A 16,957-nucleotide genomic window follows, 5' to 3' on the forward strand; every position below is an offset into this window, starting at 1 on the left:
TTAAAAAAAAGAAAAGAAAAAGAGTTTGATTCCTCTGTGGAGAGAAAATTCTTTTGGAAAAAGATTTTTACAGCAGCTCTATTTTAAGAAGGGTTATTTTCAACCATTTCGTAAAATTTCCAAAATTGAAGACTAAAAAACCCAATTTTAGGTCTTTTCTTTGGTCTGGTCAAGAGGGTCATGGCCATTTCTGATTTGCTTCCGATCTCTGGGAGGGGCCGTTAACCCCCTCCGTGGGTGCGCCACTGACACGAGATGATCCTATTTTTCTTAGAGGATATACTTTTTGGACAGTCCCTTTGGGCAACTGAAACTTTTAATTCGACTCAAAAATAAATTCTTCAAGCAGTGGAAGTTTTGACTGATAGCGGCAATCATAAAATGTAAGTAAAATTCTGTCACAGAAGCTGCTACAGGAATGTTTCGTGTTTTCATTGTAACAATAAGTGAACTTAAAAATCTAAATACCAAATACGAAAAAGCTAGGAAACGTGTCTCAATTTTTTCTGAATTTGAATGCGACTTGTCTTGTGTAAGCTGTTAAATTTACTAGTTCATTGAGTTAGATTTTCTTGTAAGATATTATACTATTAAAAGTGTTCGACTGTTTGCATCAGAAGTACGAAAGGAAATGACGAAAATCCGAAGAGAATTGCTCAGATTGGGCTACTTTCTGTGATACCGGAATGACAGGTTAAATGTATTCGTTATAAAATTTGAATAAGTTTCTAGTGTCTCATTTGTCATCACGTCAGATAGATCATATTGCCACGGCGGAGCCATTTTTCAAATGGCTTTCTGTAGCTTATGAACAAAAAGAGAAGTTTTTATGTTTTTATAACTAAATCATTTCATTAGCAAAAAGCATCAAATGCAATACACATCACTGATTCATCTATGTGGCAGACATTGGAAAAAACATTATGGGCGGTAATTTCAGAAAAAATTGGCACCATTCTACTTCGAACTGACGTCATAACTCTTCCCTTAAATCGTCTCCATTTGCGGAATTTCTATGCTGTGATTAAATGAAGGGCAGTTCACACTACGGCCGTCCGTCCCCGTACATTCTGTTTTTCGACGTGACGGAGTGCCGACGAAAACTGAGTAGCATTTACATACGATCGCCGTTCATCAATCACGTGGCTGAATTCCCCCACCAGAGAGAAGAGCGCGCTGCTTGGCGAAAACCAATGAAATGCTGTCCTACTTTTGACGGCCGTCAGATATCAATGATCTTCTGATCGAAACCGGTCCCGTCCAAGATGGCTTGCTGCCATGGCAACCAGCAAGGAAAACTTGTTTCGGGTGGGAAAACTCGACAGGGACGTGACGGACGGTCGATGTGTGAACAGCTCCTGAGGGGGGAGTTATGACGTAAATCCGAAACGGAATGATTACGTGCGGGTGTCAGAATAAGCTTTTAAATTATAAGTCAACTGAAGAAAGTGTTGGAACGCTGTTTCTAAAGCTGTGAAAGATTAAGATGTCAAATATTTCGAGTTTCTTAAATTAAAAGAAAATGTCAGTGAAAGACAAACTTATGGTAGAGACATGTTTTATCATCTATTTCGTTTGGGGAATCATTTTATTTAAGACTAGTGGTACCTGCACGACTTTGCCCGTAATAGAAAAATTAAAAGGTCTTTTGGTTCGCCTGTATATTTATAAATGTATGGTGAATTTTCTCGCCAATTGGCTTGTACCCATGTTACGGTTCCACATTATGATAATTTTGTATCTTGCCAATTGGCTTGTGCCCATGTTACGGGTTCCACGTTATGATAATTTCGTAAATTACTCGTCCATCTTTTATTTTTTTGTTCTTAAAATTGTAATAGAAAAAGAACCACATCGAATTTTCAAAAAATCGCTTCGAGGTGCACGCCTCCATGCTATAAGCTAACTTTGCGCCAAATTTTATGAAAATCGGCCGAACGGTCTAGGTGCTATGCGCGACACAGACATCCTACAGACATCCTCCGAACAGAAAGACTTTCAGCTTTATTATTAGTAAAGATGAGAAATAAATCCAAAATTAGGGAGGTAAGAGGCGATTACCTCCGCCACACAGACTTGTCTCCGTCTCTGTAAAAATTTTTCAGATAACTGATGGATTCAGTTTACAACAACAGATTAGGATCTCGAGATTCATGAACTTAAAACTGATACTTCTTAAGGTATTTTTTTTTCTAAGTTTTTTAAATGATAATGAAACTCCAAACCTTGGAAGTACATACTACATATAAAATCCACCACATGCATTTTCTCCACCCAATGCTTAAAAGTGGAGCTTAAGTTTACGGATGATTGTGAATCATCTCAGGCCACTCAATTGGCCGTGAACTAATAGGTCGTATTCATGAACTTGGAGGAGATGTTCCTTGAAGGAAGTTGTTTTAGTTCTTATGAATTATTTACACAATGATGAAAGATTATGAATAACAACCTCCACCCCACACATTTCGATTCTTCCAATGTGACTAGTGCCAATGACTAGTGTATAAATGTAGCACATTTGAAGAACAACGTTGTTGTAGACGTTTATCGTGAAACTTTGATCAAATTCTTCGATGTCAAATTCTTGAAACCTTCGTTTTCAGGAATGTTACGAAATTTTACGTGAAATGAGAAAAGTAAAATTCGAAATGATCATGACATGGTTCGGTTTTATATTTAATGCCATCCATCAATGGTAAAGCTCTCGGAAAATCCAAATCCTGCATGTTGCCGAAGATTTGGAACAATTTCCATTTTTTGAGAATCAGACACCGTTCGATACTGTGTCAGGCAACATTCAACTTGAAGACGATCCAAGTGCTCGTGTTTCAGCAGTAGAAGTGAAGTTCCGTGAATTCTGTTATGTCGAGAATGGCCGAGAGCTTAACCCTGGTGAAGGGAATGAACTGGAAGGTGACTCCCTCCACATGATCCTCCCTCTTCTTGTTTCTGAGGAGGGGTACGATGACGTCATCCGAAATGAGAGAGTGAGCCGACAACTCGACTTCGTATTTCTCACCTCGTCTTATGTAGTAAGGTTTCCGAAGCGTAAAAGTCGTGTCTTTTCCCTTGGACAGTTGGAAGCTCACATCAGATTCTTGCCTCTCAATCTTGCCGTCCAGCGTCCTGGAAAAAAAACATAAGAGGAAAATCAATGAGCAAACGTGTCTTTAAAACGAAGCATTGAGCTATATGAAATACATCGCCAGCTCAGTCATTCCTATGCCGGGCTGGTATGACTGAGCTGGCGGTATATTTCATGTATTTCTGCCTTAGCCCTGGCTATGGGGTGGTAATTTATTGAAAACTGAGCTATATTTCTATAACTGGAATGCTATCTACCATTGGAGTTACATTATAGTTAACGGTCAGGTGGAAGGACACATTTTGCCCATTGGCTACTTAATTTAGAAACTTAAGGGAGGAAGGCGGGGCCATCACGTTTCATCTCACGGATCGTCATGGTAAAGTGAAATTAAGTTTCAAATTCTTTTTATGAAATTAGGTTAAGATAAAATTATGTGCTGCGCGTGGTTACTAAAACCCATTGAACACATATTAGTCCAAGAGCCCATGAGTGCCAGACCTACGTCATAGTAAAAAGGTCCAAATTTTTTTTGCGTAATACATCGCAGCAGGTAAACAAGGTTCGCTATTAGTTAAGCTGAATCGCGCTGACTTTGGCAGGAAACAGGTAGCAAAGGTGCGTAAAATTGCTACAAAAAGCTAAACATCATAGATTCATTCCATGTCACGTGACCCGGTGGTCCCCATCCAACCATCTCCATTTAGAGGACGTTCTACAAAGGTGCAGACATGCCTTTGAAACTAACCTATGCACATTTTCAGCTTCCAAGACACAAACCCTGAGGATCGGGGATACCTCAAAAAGAAAAGAAAAAATGGCTCCAAAAGGGTCTAAAAAGGGGAGACCATGATAAACATGGCAATTCGTTCTACGATGCCGATCTGCCATTTTGGAGCCTTTTTTTTTTGATCCTAGATCCTCAGAATATGGGTCTTGGAAGTTGAAAATTTGTACAGATGAACTTCAAAGGCATGTCAATGAAATTTCGCTCAAATCGGAAATGGTCAGATGGAGACGACGAGGTCACTTGATTTGGACTGACTCAGTTTGTACTGCAACCTTGCTACTGTTTCCTGCCAAAGTGAGCGCGACTCAGCTTAACTAATAGCAAACCTTTCTTACCTGCTGTGATGCCCCTTACGCAGAAAAATTTTGGGTCATTTACTATGATGTAGGTCTGGCACTCATGTGCTCTTACTCTATAACATCGAGTTTCGATTTCTGAGTTAGTATAGCTCAGTGAGATAGAACAGGAATGTCGCGCATACTCGAACTGTGATAGCAGTGAGATTTATGATTTCAAAATCAAAAGAGGAAAAGTCAAGTTATTTCGTGTCATCTATACATATAATAAAATAAGATGTTTGTGTGTGTGTGTGTGTGTGTGTGGCGCGCATCCCGGTAAAACGGTAAGGCCTAGACGGATGAAATTTGGTATACAGGTGCAGTTTTAGCTGAAGATGTGCACCTCGGGCTTCGATTTTTGATATTTTAATTAGAAAAAAGTTATTCAATGTTTTGTGTGATTTTTAGCACTTTTTAGTACTTTTAACCTCACAGACCCCGAACCAATCGCACTACACAAATATTTCTTGTACTATAGTGTAGGAAATTCAATTTTAAATATGATTAATGAAAAAATTTCGAAGAGAGAGCAATTTTTGTATTTTGTATGAATTTTTGAAAAAAACCTTTAATTTCCATTTTTTCCTAAGTTTTATTTTTTCTAATGTCATCCTGCTAGAAGTATCAAAGCCACATCTCTAAAATTTAAGTTGGTAATAGTAAGAACATTTCGCCCACTTCAGAAGAAAAAAGTTCTTAAAAATATGCATTAGTTTTTTTTTTACAATTTTTTTTAATGTTGAACACATCATGTCTTTAAACGCATCGGTCGAAAAAAGCGTTCTTCAATCTTTTATGCCTTTGACGTCACTACTTGGATTTCGATTCCATATTTACAATGGAATCTTAATCGCAAACAATTTTAATCTTTTTTTTTTTTTTTACCACATATAGTTTACATCTACATTTTACTACGTGATTACCACTGTTTTTCCGGCAGCGCTTGCTTTTTTTCTTTCCGTTTTTTAAATTTAGGCATTGCAATTATTTCTTTTCCCATTCACCCCCCCCCCCCCAAGCTTTACGTTGCGTTGTGCTGCATCTATATTACGTTACATTTCATAGTTGTGCGCATTTCATTCAATAAAAACAGCGAGATTTTTTTTTCTTTGTCAAACGCTACCTTTTGCACACTACGGGGAATTTTGGAGATAACTTTTTTTTTTGCTTTACCTACATAAAAAAAGCGGTTTTTTGAGTGATCATTGTTTTTATTATGAAATGGACGGGGAAGTTAAGATAAATAGAGATGGATCAAAAAAATTTAGAGATAGATCGTAAAGGTAGATAGCCGCTGAAGGCGGCAATCTTGGCGTAAAAATGTGAATGGCACCAAAAAAAAAATAAGATAGAGATGAATTGATTAATACTGCTGCCAAATTTATTTAAACAGTCGCCGAAGGCGGCAAACACTAAGTAAAAAATGTAAATGACAAGTACGACAAACAGCCGCCGTAGGTGGCTGCTTGCATAGAAAGGGGAATGGCGTAAGAAGGCGAATCAGCTGGTCGCCGTAGGCGGCTAGTTTTAAATATGAAAATAGCTAATTCATATCTTGTTCACTTCATTCTTGGTGTGCATAAAATGTCACGTCTGAAACTACTAAATTTTAAATACAAATTTGCTTTAAGGCTAAATTCTGCTATTAATACGTTTTCTAAAAAGCGGAATGCGCAAATGGCAAAGACATGAAAGATTAATTAAAAAGTAGCGTATATTCCTGAGAGGACGTTCCACATAATAACAGGCACGCACTACCCCCCAAATCCACATTTTAATTATTACTTTGAAAAAATTTTAGTGGCCTCCGAACGCGAAGTAAGTGTCCTATAAAAACCAAATGATATGATTAACCACTTTGGTTTTGATTATTGAATCAAACCAGTTTTATTTTTACAGAATCACCTATAATATCATTATTTGAAGGACCAAAATTAACTCAAATTCGTTGTATACTGTTAATGAAACAAATACAATAAATATGAGCAGAACGATAATTTGTTTGTGATCATAGTTTCAATTGAAGAGTTTAAGACATGCATTGTTTCAAAAATTTTGTTTTAAACGCAGTCAGTCATCTCCATTAAATGAAATATTCATGGTTTTATTTAGTATCACGCAGGAGCGCTTTCTGAACCGTGGAAAGTCATAAGGGTCATTCCCCAGTATAGTATGACTCTGATAAGATGAGCTGTGACCTTAACAATGTTTATTTCTTTTGGGGGGTAATAAGGAAGGGTAATCGGCGTTGAGTTGAAAAGGTTTACTCTCGCAATAGTTTTGTAAAAGTATTGCAGCTCAAAATCCGCAACAGTAACACTTCCCTTTTCCATGAACCCTTTAAAAAGAAGTAAACATTGTCAAGGTCATAGGTCAATTGAGGCAGTGAGAAGCTGAGGAATTTAAGTAGACTTTTTAAAGTTTTGAGTAAAACGCGTATAAAGTTCAAATCTTTGGTAGGCTTTTATCGATTATTTTTCCTAAAACATGATTTATAGCAGCCCCTAACAGGGCTGCCAGTTCTATCTATTGCCCCAAAACAGAGGAGAGGTCCACCAACCATTTGTACTGGTTACCTTCAAATGTTTAATTTTGACACTTACACCCCCTTTGCTTCTCACTGCCTCAATTTATCAGTCACAGTATATTTGGTTGTGAAAGTCCTTTACATAACCCTAAACTTTGAAGAGCTTGTATATTTGCAATATAAAAATGCAGGTAACGATGGTTTCTTTCATTTGTGTTTTTGCATGGAAAAAATATAAATATTACGAGATTTAATGATATGTATGTCAAATTTCACATTAAAAAACTGTGGAATGACCCATAAACTCTTTTTATTAACACGCTTTTATTAGCTTCATCTGTATGTATGTATCTTGTAACGGAATCTTACAGCTCAAATTTCGTCCACTTCCTGCGATCGGATTCTTTTAAAATTTGGCACGCGACTTCAGACTCGATGACAATGCAATATTCTATAATCAAATTAATTTACTCTTTTAATTGTTCGTTTCCTCCAATTTTAATCAATATTTTGGCATAAATCCAACAATGTGAAAAAGGAAAAATTAAAAAAAAAAATACATTGAAAAATGCTTGCAAAAATTATTTAAAAATATCTTCAAAAATCTTTAATTTTTCTGCATCAGACAAAATTTTACCAATGTTCCAAGGTAATTAGAACATGAAATATAATTGTTTTTAACTAATTTCATGTCAAAATTTAGGTGAGCCTTCAATTGGAAATTCATTGCTGATCAGTCCATTGTTGAAAAAAACTTTACTCAAATGCATCTCAAATTTTCAAAGTAATGTAGATATGATTTTCGCACACATACATCGATGATTGAGATGGATTAGCTGGGTTAGAGCTAATCCATGCTGTGGGGCATTTACTCCACAGGCAATTTATCAGCGAAGTTGAATGTTTTTAGAGCTCGGCTATTACACTTTAAGGGGTACAGTTATTCTTTTTGGAGTTCGACAGACCACGTTTCGAATGCCACCCGAGACCTTTAATTGCTTTTGTGGGGCAAATTTCATGAATATAAAAGATTTTGAACAATGTTGAAATGAATATTTTTTTGTAAAACAAGTTAAACTAAAAAGAAGAAAATAAAAAAATAGTTTAAAAAACTGAAAAAACACGCTTTCGTAGCAAAATGAACTAAAAAGTGAAAAATAATCTTTGGATCACTGTAGTTGACCAATCACTTAATTTTTAATGTAATACAAAAAAGCGTGGGGGGCTTCTTATCAGTTATCTTGAATTTCTTCCATTTGTTGTCCAAGCAAAAATTTAAATAGACAGCCCCCCACGCGTTTTTGTATTACATTAAAATTAAGTGATTGGTCAACTACTGTCATCCAAAGTATATTTTTCACTTTTTAGTTCATTTTGCTACGAAAGCGTGTTTTTTTAGTTTTTTATACTATTATTTTATTATTTAAAAAGAAAAGTTTTTTCGAAAATGTTAGTGAATATTTCAATCAACGCTTCTTCTCACTTACCGCCTAGCGATTCTGACAACGCCAGTGTACTTGGGCTGCCGGACGGCGTAGTAGTTGTTGTCGAGCCTGACGGGGAAGGCTGCGCCCACCAGGAACACGTTCTTCTCAAGCGTTGAGAATCGGGCCCCGAACACACGCAGGGGCCGGCCCGGAGGGGAGTAAGACAGGCCCCTGTACCTGTGGGGGAGGAAGGAATAGTACATGAGAAATTGGAATTTTTCTTTTTTGCTGAAACGTGAATAAACAACGTAAAGTAAAGCAAAATGGGATCGTTTCCGAAATTTTAAAAGTATTTTTTTCTGATACAGCGTGCTTGAAAACCTAGGATTTGAGCATTTTTTAAACAGTTTGACAAAGTTTACTGTTTAAAAAAAATATTTAAATCGATGCGCAGAGTCAATTTTATTTTTTACGCTTTTGCACATGACATCACAAATGATGAACTGTCATTCACTGTTGCCATTAGCGCCGAGCGCAATATTTAATTTACTTCTTCCTTTTCATATACTGACAACGATACGGTTGATAGCAAGCGTAGAGTGCAATATTCAATTCGCTTCTGAATTATTATAACATGGGAACGCAGTAGACAGCAAGCTTAAACATTCAGCGCGTCAGTGGAATTCGCGCCTAAGTTCATCCTTTGTGACGTCATAAAGACCAAACCTTGTTTAAAAAATCGGCCATTCAAAAAAAATAAATAAATAAATAAAAAATAACTGTTCGGAAAATAAAAGTATTTTCTGGGTTCATGTTATCATTATTATTTTTTCTCATTCTATCAATTTCAGTGACGAAAAGTAGTTATTACTTTTGACTGAAGGAAGCAACCCTAATACAACAATCAGTTGTTCCGGGGCTACGGTGGAGCCTCTTCATTAGACAGGCAGGGCAAATAAGACTAACTAAGGGCAAGCTCAAGCTAACTAACACAAACGCACAATTAAACTTCGTGAACGATTTGCAGTACTTGAAAGATTCCGCTCCACGATTGAAAACTGAATTGGTGGTTGAACTTCTTCTCAATGGGTTGAACCGTACACGAAGAGGAATGAGGGGGGGGGGGGAGAGGGCTGTGTAGCTTCGATCTCGCTTTTATATGAATGTAATTTAAAACTCACTATAGTCAATTGCTTCAGGCTGCTGGAAGTAGAGAAAAGAACATAGTTTTGCTATTCTCGGACCTATCAATGTGTCCATAAAACATTTCAAAAGGAAGAGATGGACTTAATAAACGAAAACTTTCTTCACCGTTTGTTTCCGTATTCTTTTCTGTTAACGGTGAGTTAGTTATTCCAAAGAATAGAAACATAAATTCAGTTCAAGCACAATCTTATGAATGAGGAGTCCAAACGTGATTTTCAGAACACAATTAAAATTCTTAGCACTGCATTAACGATTTTAGTATCATAAAGGAGTTGATGTGTAAAATCCCTTCAGGTGCGATCAGAGATCAAAAATAATGTAGAATATTGGAATGCAATATTTCCCGAGTTATTTCTGGTGTGGCTCTGATGGTAAAAATAAAAGTGTTTGACCTTTGACGTGCTCATTTACGTTTGAGTTGAAAGAGGGAAAATTCTTAGATAGACACAATGCCAATAATCGTTATTGGCAACGCAGCGTCGTTGTTTTAAAAACGAAAGCGCTAGCGGCTCTTCTCGCCCCTATTTGTAACAAGTATAATTGTTTGAGCTTCAGTCAATGGGGTTGTTTCCATCAGTCAAAAGTACTACTTTTAGTCACTGAAGTTGATAGAATGAGCAAAAAGAAAAATACATGGAGCGAGGAAAATCTTTTATTTTCAAAACGTTTAATTTTTAATTAATTCTTTAAAATGTCCGTTTTTTCAAACAAGGAGTCGTCTTTATGACGTCACAAGTGATAAACTTAGGCGCGTACTCCGATGGCCCGGACTGCTGACGCTTGCTGTCTACCGCGTTTCCATGTTATGATAATTGAGAAGCGAATTAAATATTGCGCTCTACGCTTGCTATCAACCATATCGTTGCCAGTGCATGCAAGTAAAGAAGCGAATTAAATATTGCGCTCTGCGCTAATGACATTTCATCACTTGTGATGTCAAGTGCAGAAGAGTAAAAATGAAATTGAATCTGCACACCGATTAAAATATTTTTAAAAAAATATTTCACTTGGTAAAATTATTTTTAAAATGATCAGATCCAATGTTTTCAAGCATGCTCTTTCAAAAAAAAAAAAAAAACTTTTAAAATTTCGGAAACGACCCCATTGGAAGTTAACTTGGCAAATTCAAACTTTTTTCATTCTGCTGCCAACGTTTATTAGTCAAAATGAAACATCTTCCGACAGTATACATTACATAGCTGAAGTCAAATGAGCCTCTGTGAAGCCTAAAGAGTATCTTTAGGGTTTAGATAAAGGATGATTTTGACAAATGTATCAATGACGATACCAAGTACAAAGAATGCACCAAAAAATCTTTGCATAATATTTTGTTATTGCCACAATGCGTTTCTGTTTGTAATAAAGTTTCTTTGCGATATGTTGTGGCCAACCATTCTTTCCGAAGATTCCACGTAACAAACATTAACGTTTTAACAAACAGAAATCCGTTACTAAAGGTTAAAAAAACCTTTGTAATTATTCACAAGTGTTAAGAGTACGCATGTCACCTTCGTATGCACCAGATAAAATTTTTTACTCTCCTGAAAAGTAATGATAGTGTAACTCTTACGTTAGTGTGGCTTTGAAGTACAGATATTTCGGATTTTATCACGAAGTTTCATCGCACTTACCTGGTGCAGACGAAATACTCGGGCGGGGCGGCCCTTTTGGCATAGTCACGGGAGAGCCCACAGGGCACCCCCACGCAGTCCGGGATGGCGAGGTTCATGAATATGCTGAAACACTCGTCGACACTCAGCATGCCGGACTTGGCCGGACCTTTGGCGAATTCCTCGGGGCTCATGGCGAGGAAGCGCACGTAGGGCAAGTGGTGCTCCAGGACGTGGCGCAGATTGTCCGGATCTGCGCAGATCTTCCGCCGATGACACTCCTCCTCAGCCCATGCCACCAGGCTCGTGTACACCGTGAACTCAGAGTACAAGTTTAGGTACGGCCTAAGAAAGAAATGAAAGATGGCTAGTTTATAAGTCACTGTATTACAGTACTGTATCATCAGTCACCAGGGCCCGATTAAGATATCAAGGGGCCCCAGGCCAAATATTTTTTGGGGCCCCCTGTATTCAAACTTTATAACTTCAGCCGTTGGCTGAAACAATTTTAGCCATAGACTAAAGAAATTTCAGCCATTTGGGGGCCTCTAAATATACGGGGCCCTAGGCCAGGGCCTATTCAGTAATCAGGCCCTGTCAGTCACTGTGTTAACTGTTACTGCCTCAGCCAATGTTAGCGAACACTGCGGATCTTTGACCGGCTGGCATAGAGTCCGAGATGTTTCAGTTACGAGTCCTATGCATAACCGATCAAGCCACCACGGCCTATCAGTCTGACAATGTCAAAGCAATAGAACCTCTGTGTACCTCAAACAAAAACTGTGGCAGTAAGATCCTTCTGAAAGCGATGTCGGCTTTTTTTTTTATTGGGCTGGAGACTGACTGTGGTAAAAAGATGCTCGGCCTTGGACAATCTCCTTTATGTTTTCGCTTGAAGGATGAAAAGTTCTTTACATTGGCATACTGCCAATAACTGTTATTGACTATTCAACTGATTTTTCAAAATACAGTGGCCGCCGCTTATATGAATCACGCTTGTTCTGAATAGTTTTGATTTCATAAAGCGGCTAATTCAATAAAGCTTGATTTTGTTCTGTTTTTGAAAATTTGATTCATTAAAGTGGTTGATTTAATTGACCATTGATTCAATTTACCGGAGTCTACTGTATTAGGTTTTACTTTACTGTTGTTAAGGGCGAGCTCTAAATTGAGATCGTGTAAAATTATGGGGTCTTTCCTTTTGACATCCTTTCTGTTATCGCTAGTCTGGACCTTTTGAGGAATCTTCGGCTATGCTTTTGTGTAACTAAGCCCTAAAAATGTATTTGTAGAAACAGAGTTAATTATGGGATAGACGAAAAAGCTTGTGGCGAGGTAGTGTAGTGCCTTTAACAGTTGAACGGAAATGTTACGAATCCATTGCCCTTAAGTACTTGGCCACAAGCGCAACATATCAGTCTGGCGTAGTGCGGACATTTTCTCCGTATTGCACTTAATTATCGTTGGGATAAACCAAACCTGTTAGCATACGTGACAGTATGGTTAGGATCTGCGCGTCCTTCACAATATTGCCAAGTTAACTTTGCCTCAACCATAGTTTTGATCAACAGTCCGAAACCACGGGCGTGTTTGGAACGGAAATGTTATCATCGGGCTTATTAGCGGGGAGGGGGGTCAATCCAATCGTTTATATTACGACCGGCTGTTGATCAGTACCCCTTCTCTGAAATAATAGCCCAGTCAATAAAGGTAAAAAAATAGGCTTTGTCGCAACTAATTTAGGGAAAGCTGAATTTTTGCAGGATGTTAGCAAATAAAGTATACACTAAAAAAATACAAAGTTCCGACCCCCACCCCTCTTGCTTTCTCCCCCACCCCCCTCCGAAACATTGCAAGAGCAGTACTATGATTATACGTTTTTCGTGTCGCAACTAATTAGGGGAAAGCTGAATTTAGGCAGGATGTTTGTACATAAGGTACACACTAAAAAGCCACAAAGTCCCGATCCCCACTCTTCTTGCTTTCTCCCCCACCCCCTCCGAAACATTGCAAGAGCAGTACTATGATTATACATTTTCATGTCGCAACTAATTAGGGGAAAGCTGATTTTTGGCAGGATGTTAGTATATAAAGTATTCACTAAAAAGCCACAAAGTCCCGACCCCCAACCCTCTTGCTTTCCCCCCACCCCCTCCGAAACATTGCAATAGCAGTACTATGATTATACACTTTTTGTGTCGCAACTAATTAGGGGAAAGCTGAATTTTGGCAGGACGTTAGTAAATAAAGAAAACACTAAAAAAAAAAGTCCCGACCCCTATCCCTCGTGCTTCCCCCCCCCCCTGCGAAACACTTAGACCATCAAGAGCAGTACTATGATTATTCGCTTTTCTTTTCGCAGCCAATTAAGAGAACGCTGAATTTTTGCACGATGTTAGTACATAAAGTGCACACTAAAACTTAGACAGTCCCGACCCCAACCCCTCTTGCTGCTCTCCCCCCTCCTTCCAAAACATTGCACACTGATCAGTTCAGTACTATGATTATACGCGTACAGCTTGAAAATTTATGATGTTACAGGGGTGTTCCTTTTTTTTATTTCACTCCTAACAATATTATAAACCAGTGGTGCCCAACCTAAGGCCCAGGTGCCGTATCCGGCCCGCGAAGCTGATCCGTGTTGCCCGTTGTTTTGTGAAATGTTACAACTCGAAGAGCACGATTAATGACAATGTTACACATTGTTAACCAAACGTTTAGAAATTGGTTTCTGAAAACATTGTTGGGGACCACTGTTATACACAAATTATGAAACATACACAGTTTATGTAGATAGCTCAATTTCACCATTTTACCAACTTAATCATATGCAGAAATCTCACAACAAAAACCAAAAATTAACTTCAAATAATTAATAGCTTTTTATCATTACGTCTTGGAAAGAAATGTTTGAGCAAAATTTATAGATAATAATATGATAATAGTCATTTTCTTGAAATGGATCAACAATGTAATAAGGGGCCATCTTCTAATATTTCGTTGGTTTGGTCCGAAATATTGTTATAGTGCATTCCACTACAGTGTCCACGCATAGACGTGCAATCGAACCAGCTTTACGACAGATACAGTTTGAAACACATAATCTTTTCAATTGCAAGATACTAATTGGAGAAGTTCACTTTAAGCAGAGATAATCTTCATGAACTTAGGAATCAGTCTGTTGCATGAAGTATAATGCCAACTCCACTCTTCTGGGGGAAGTTTAAAACCTAAACGAGTTTGAATCTGGTGTTGACCCTAAAAACTCGGGTGGAAACCTTAAAAAGATGTTGACGAGTGACGTCTGAAGTCTGTGGAAGTTTTGATAAATCGAAGTGGACTTTAGGGACATTTTTTCTGATTACTTGCTTTTCACAAACTTTTATTCAAACTTGGTTAGGTTTTCAACTTCCAGCAGAAGAATGGGTTTGGAAATATATTTCAAGTAACAGACTGATTCCTAAGATCATGACAATTATCTCTCTGCTCCAAGTGAAATTCCCCTACTAATATCTTGCAACTGTAAAACATTGTGTTACAAACTGTAGCTGTCGTAAAATTGGTTCGATTGTACGTCTATGTGTGGACACTGTAGTGGAATACATTGTAACAATATTTCAGACCAAGCCAACAAACTGTTAAATAACACCTTATAAAAGAAAAATTGTAGTTATAATAACTTGATGCCTTTTTTTTTAATGCAACCTGTTTTTCAGAAACCAGTTGCTACATAGTCCTCGAGTTGTAACATTTCGCAAAACAACGGTTCACAGGTTCACACTGATCAGTTTCATGGACCGGATGTGACCCGTGGGACGTAGGTTGGACACCACTGGTTTATAATATTGTAAGAAGTGAAATAAAAGAAGGAATACTCCGGTATCATCATTAATTTTCGAGCTGTAAGCGTATAATCAATCATAATACTGCGATTGCTATGTTTCGGACGGTATGGGGGGGGGAAGCAATAATGGTAGGGACTTTGTGTTTTTTTAGTGTATACTTAGTATACCAATATCTTGAAAAAAATCAGCTTTCCCCCGTTTAGTTGGGACATGAAAAGCGTATAATCATAGTACTGCTCTTGCAATGTTTTGGAGGGGGGGGGGGAGAAAGACGGGTGCGGGTCGGGACTTTGTACTTTTTTAAAGAATACATTACGTACTAACATCCTGCCAAAATTCAGCTTTCTCTTAATTAGTTGCGACACGAAAAGTGTACAATCATAGTACTGTTCTTGCAATGTTTCGGAGGGGGGGGGGGAAAGCAAGAGGGGTGGAGGTTGGGACTTTGTGGCTTTTTAGTGTATACTTTATGTATTAACATCCTGCCAAAATTCAGCTTTCCCCTAATGAGTTCCGACACGAAAAAGTAATATCATAGTACTGCTCTTGCAATGTTTCGGAGGGGGTTGGGGAAGAAAGCAAGAAGAGTGGGGGTCGGGACTTTGTACTTTTTTAAAAAATACATTATGTACTTACATCCTGCCAAAATTCAGCTTTCCCCTAATTAGTTGCGACACGAAAAGCGTATAATCATAGTACTGCTCTTGAAATGTTTCGGAGGGGGTGGGGGAGAAAACAAGAGGGGTGGGGGTCGGGACTTAGTACATAATATATTTCCTAAAAAAGTACAAACATCCTGCCAAAATTCAGCTTTCCCCTAATTAGTTGCGACACAAAAAGCATATAACCATAGTACCGCTATTGAAATGTTTCGGAAGGGGTGGGGGTCGGGACTTTGTGGCTTTTTAGTGTGTACTTTGTGTACTAACATTAGGGGCGGCAAATAGGGAGTGCGAGAGGGGGCGGTTGCACCCCCAAATTTCTCACTAAGAATAATATAAAATGGTAAAATTCAATTTAGATAACTTAGAAAATCATTTGCCTGAATTTTCAGAACAGAAAAAACTGATGGAGGATAAGTGTTTGCCTTAACTAAAGAAGTAATCTCTTCATATGGGTTAAATATTTCAAAATTGAGTAATCTATGTTATGATGGAGCATCTTGTATGAGATACCCGTACAGTGTCTGTGCAATTTTTACGCGTAAATTCCATGTCATTTTACATAATTTTTTACGCTCATATTATAACTTAATATTCAGCTAGTAAGTGTTTATTGACGCCATGTACTAGAAACACATTTTAGCAACTCGGTGTATCATATGCTTTCATGGAAGCATTTTGTAAAGATATGCTATTTTTGAAAAACATCTCACATCAAAAAATACTTTCACATCAACAAATGTATCTTGAGGCTCTTTACTTGACAATCTCTGAGTGACACAAGATGGTCTTCAAGAGTTATAAAAGCCCCCTGGAAGAATTACTGGAAAGCGACCTTTTCATTGATAAAAAATTTGATGTCATTTTAATATGTATGCCTTTGTCTGAATTTTTTGTTTATTTTATTTATACTGCGGAGCGTTTTTTTTTTTTTTTTTTTTTTGATAAATGCTACTCTATCATAAAAATTTTAATTCGCTAATCTTAATTCTTGGATTGACAATTGAAACTCTTAGTAATTTTCGCATTAATGCATACTTGAACCAGGTGTGGAACTTTGTGACAGAACTTTTCGTAACAGTTTTTAATGTATGCCAATGTGGAAGAGGTGACAAAACCCAGATGAAGTTTTAGTCAAAATATTAAATCAATATTTTGAATAAACTGATCAATTCAGTTTCTCAAGAAATTGAGACAGGATTTAATAAAATATATTTATTATTGGTCTTAACTTCAATATTATATAGGTCGGTTATAGAAAGCGAAAAAGAAAATATTACACTTATAAGTAATAGCATGAGGGAAGAGGAATTGTTTTGTGAATTGTGATTATACTTTTTAATGACACAAAATAAATACTAGCCTATTTAAAAAGCTTTCTTGGTTATTTTAAAGAGAGGAATCTAAAGGAAATGTGCTTTTTTGACATAACTTTCTTGCTTCCATTGTTTTTTGACTGTTTCAATC

General features: G+C 37.5%; 1 protein-coding gene across 1 annotated transcript in view; it reads right to left on the reverse strand.

The window, feature by feature from the left end:
• Positions 1-2,828: 2,828 nt before the first annotated feature.
• The window catches only part of LOC129216705 (BTB/POZ domain-containing protein 6-B-like), a 58,324-nt gene continuing 44,195 nt past the window's right edge, over positions 2,829-16,957 (reverse strand). Inside the window, exons 4-6 of the mRNA XM_054850922.1 lie at positions 11,005-11,328; positions 8,228-8,404; positions 2,829-3,126 (exon numbers count right to left, since the gene is read on the reverse strand). Coding sequence (XP_054706897.1) covers positions 2,829-3,126; positions 8,228-8,404; positions 11,005-11,328 — 799 coding nt within the window. The remainder of the gene's footprint in view (positions 3,127-8,227; positions 8,405-11,004; positions 11,329-16,957) is intronic.

This window comes from Uloborus diversus, chromosome 2 (genome assembly GCF_026930045.1).
Source record: "Uloborus diversus isolate 005 chromosome 2, Udiv.v.3.1, whole genome shotgun sequence".
Lineage (NCBI taxonomy): Eukaryota > Metazoa > Arthropoda > Arachnida > Araneae > Uloboridae > Uloborus > Uloborus diversus.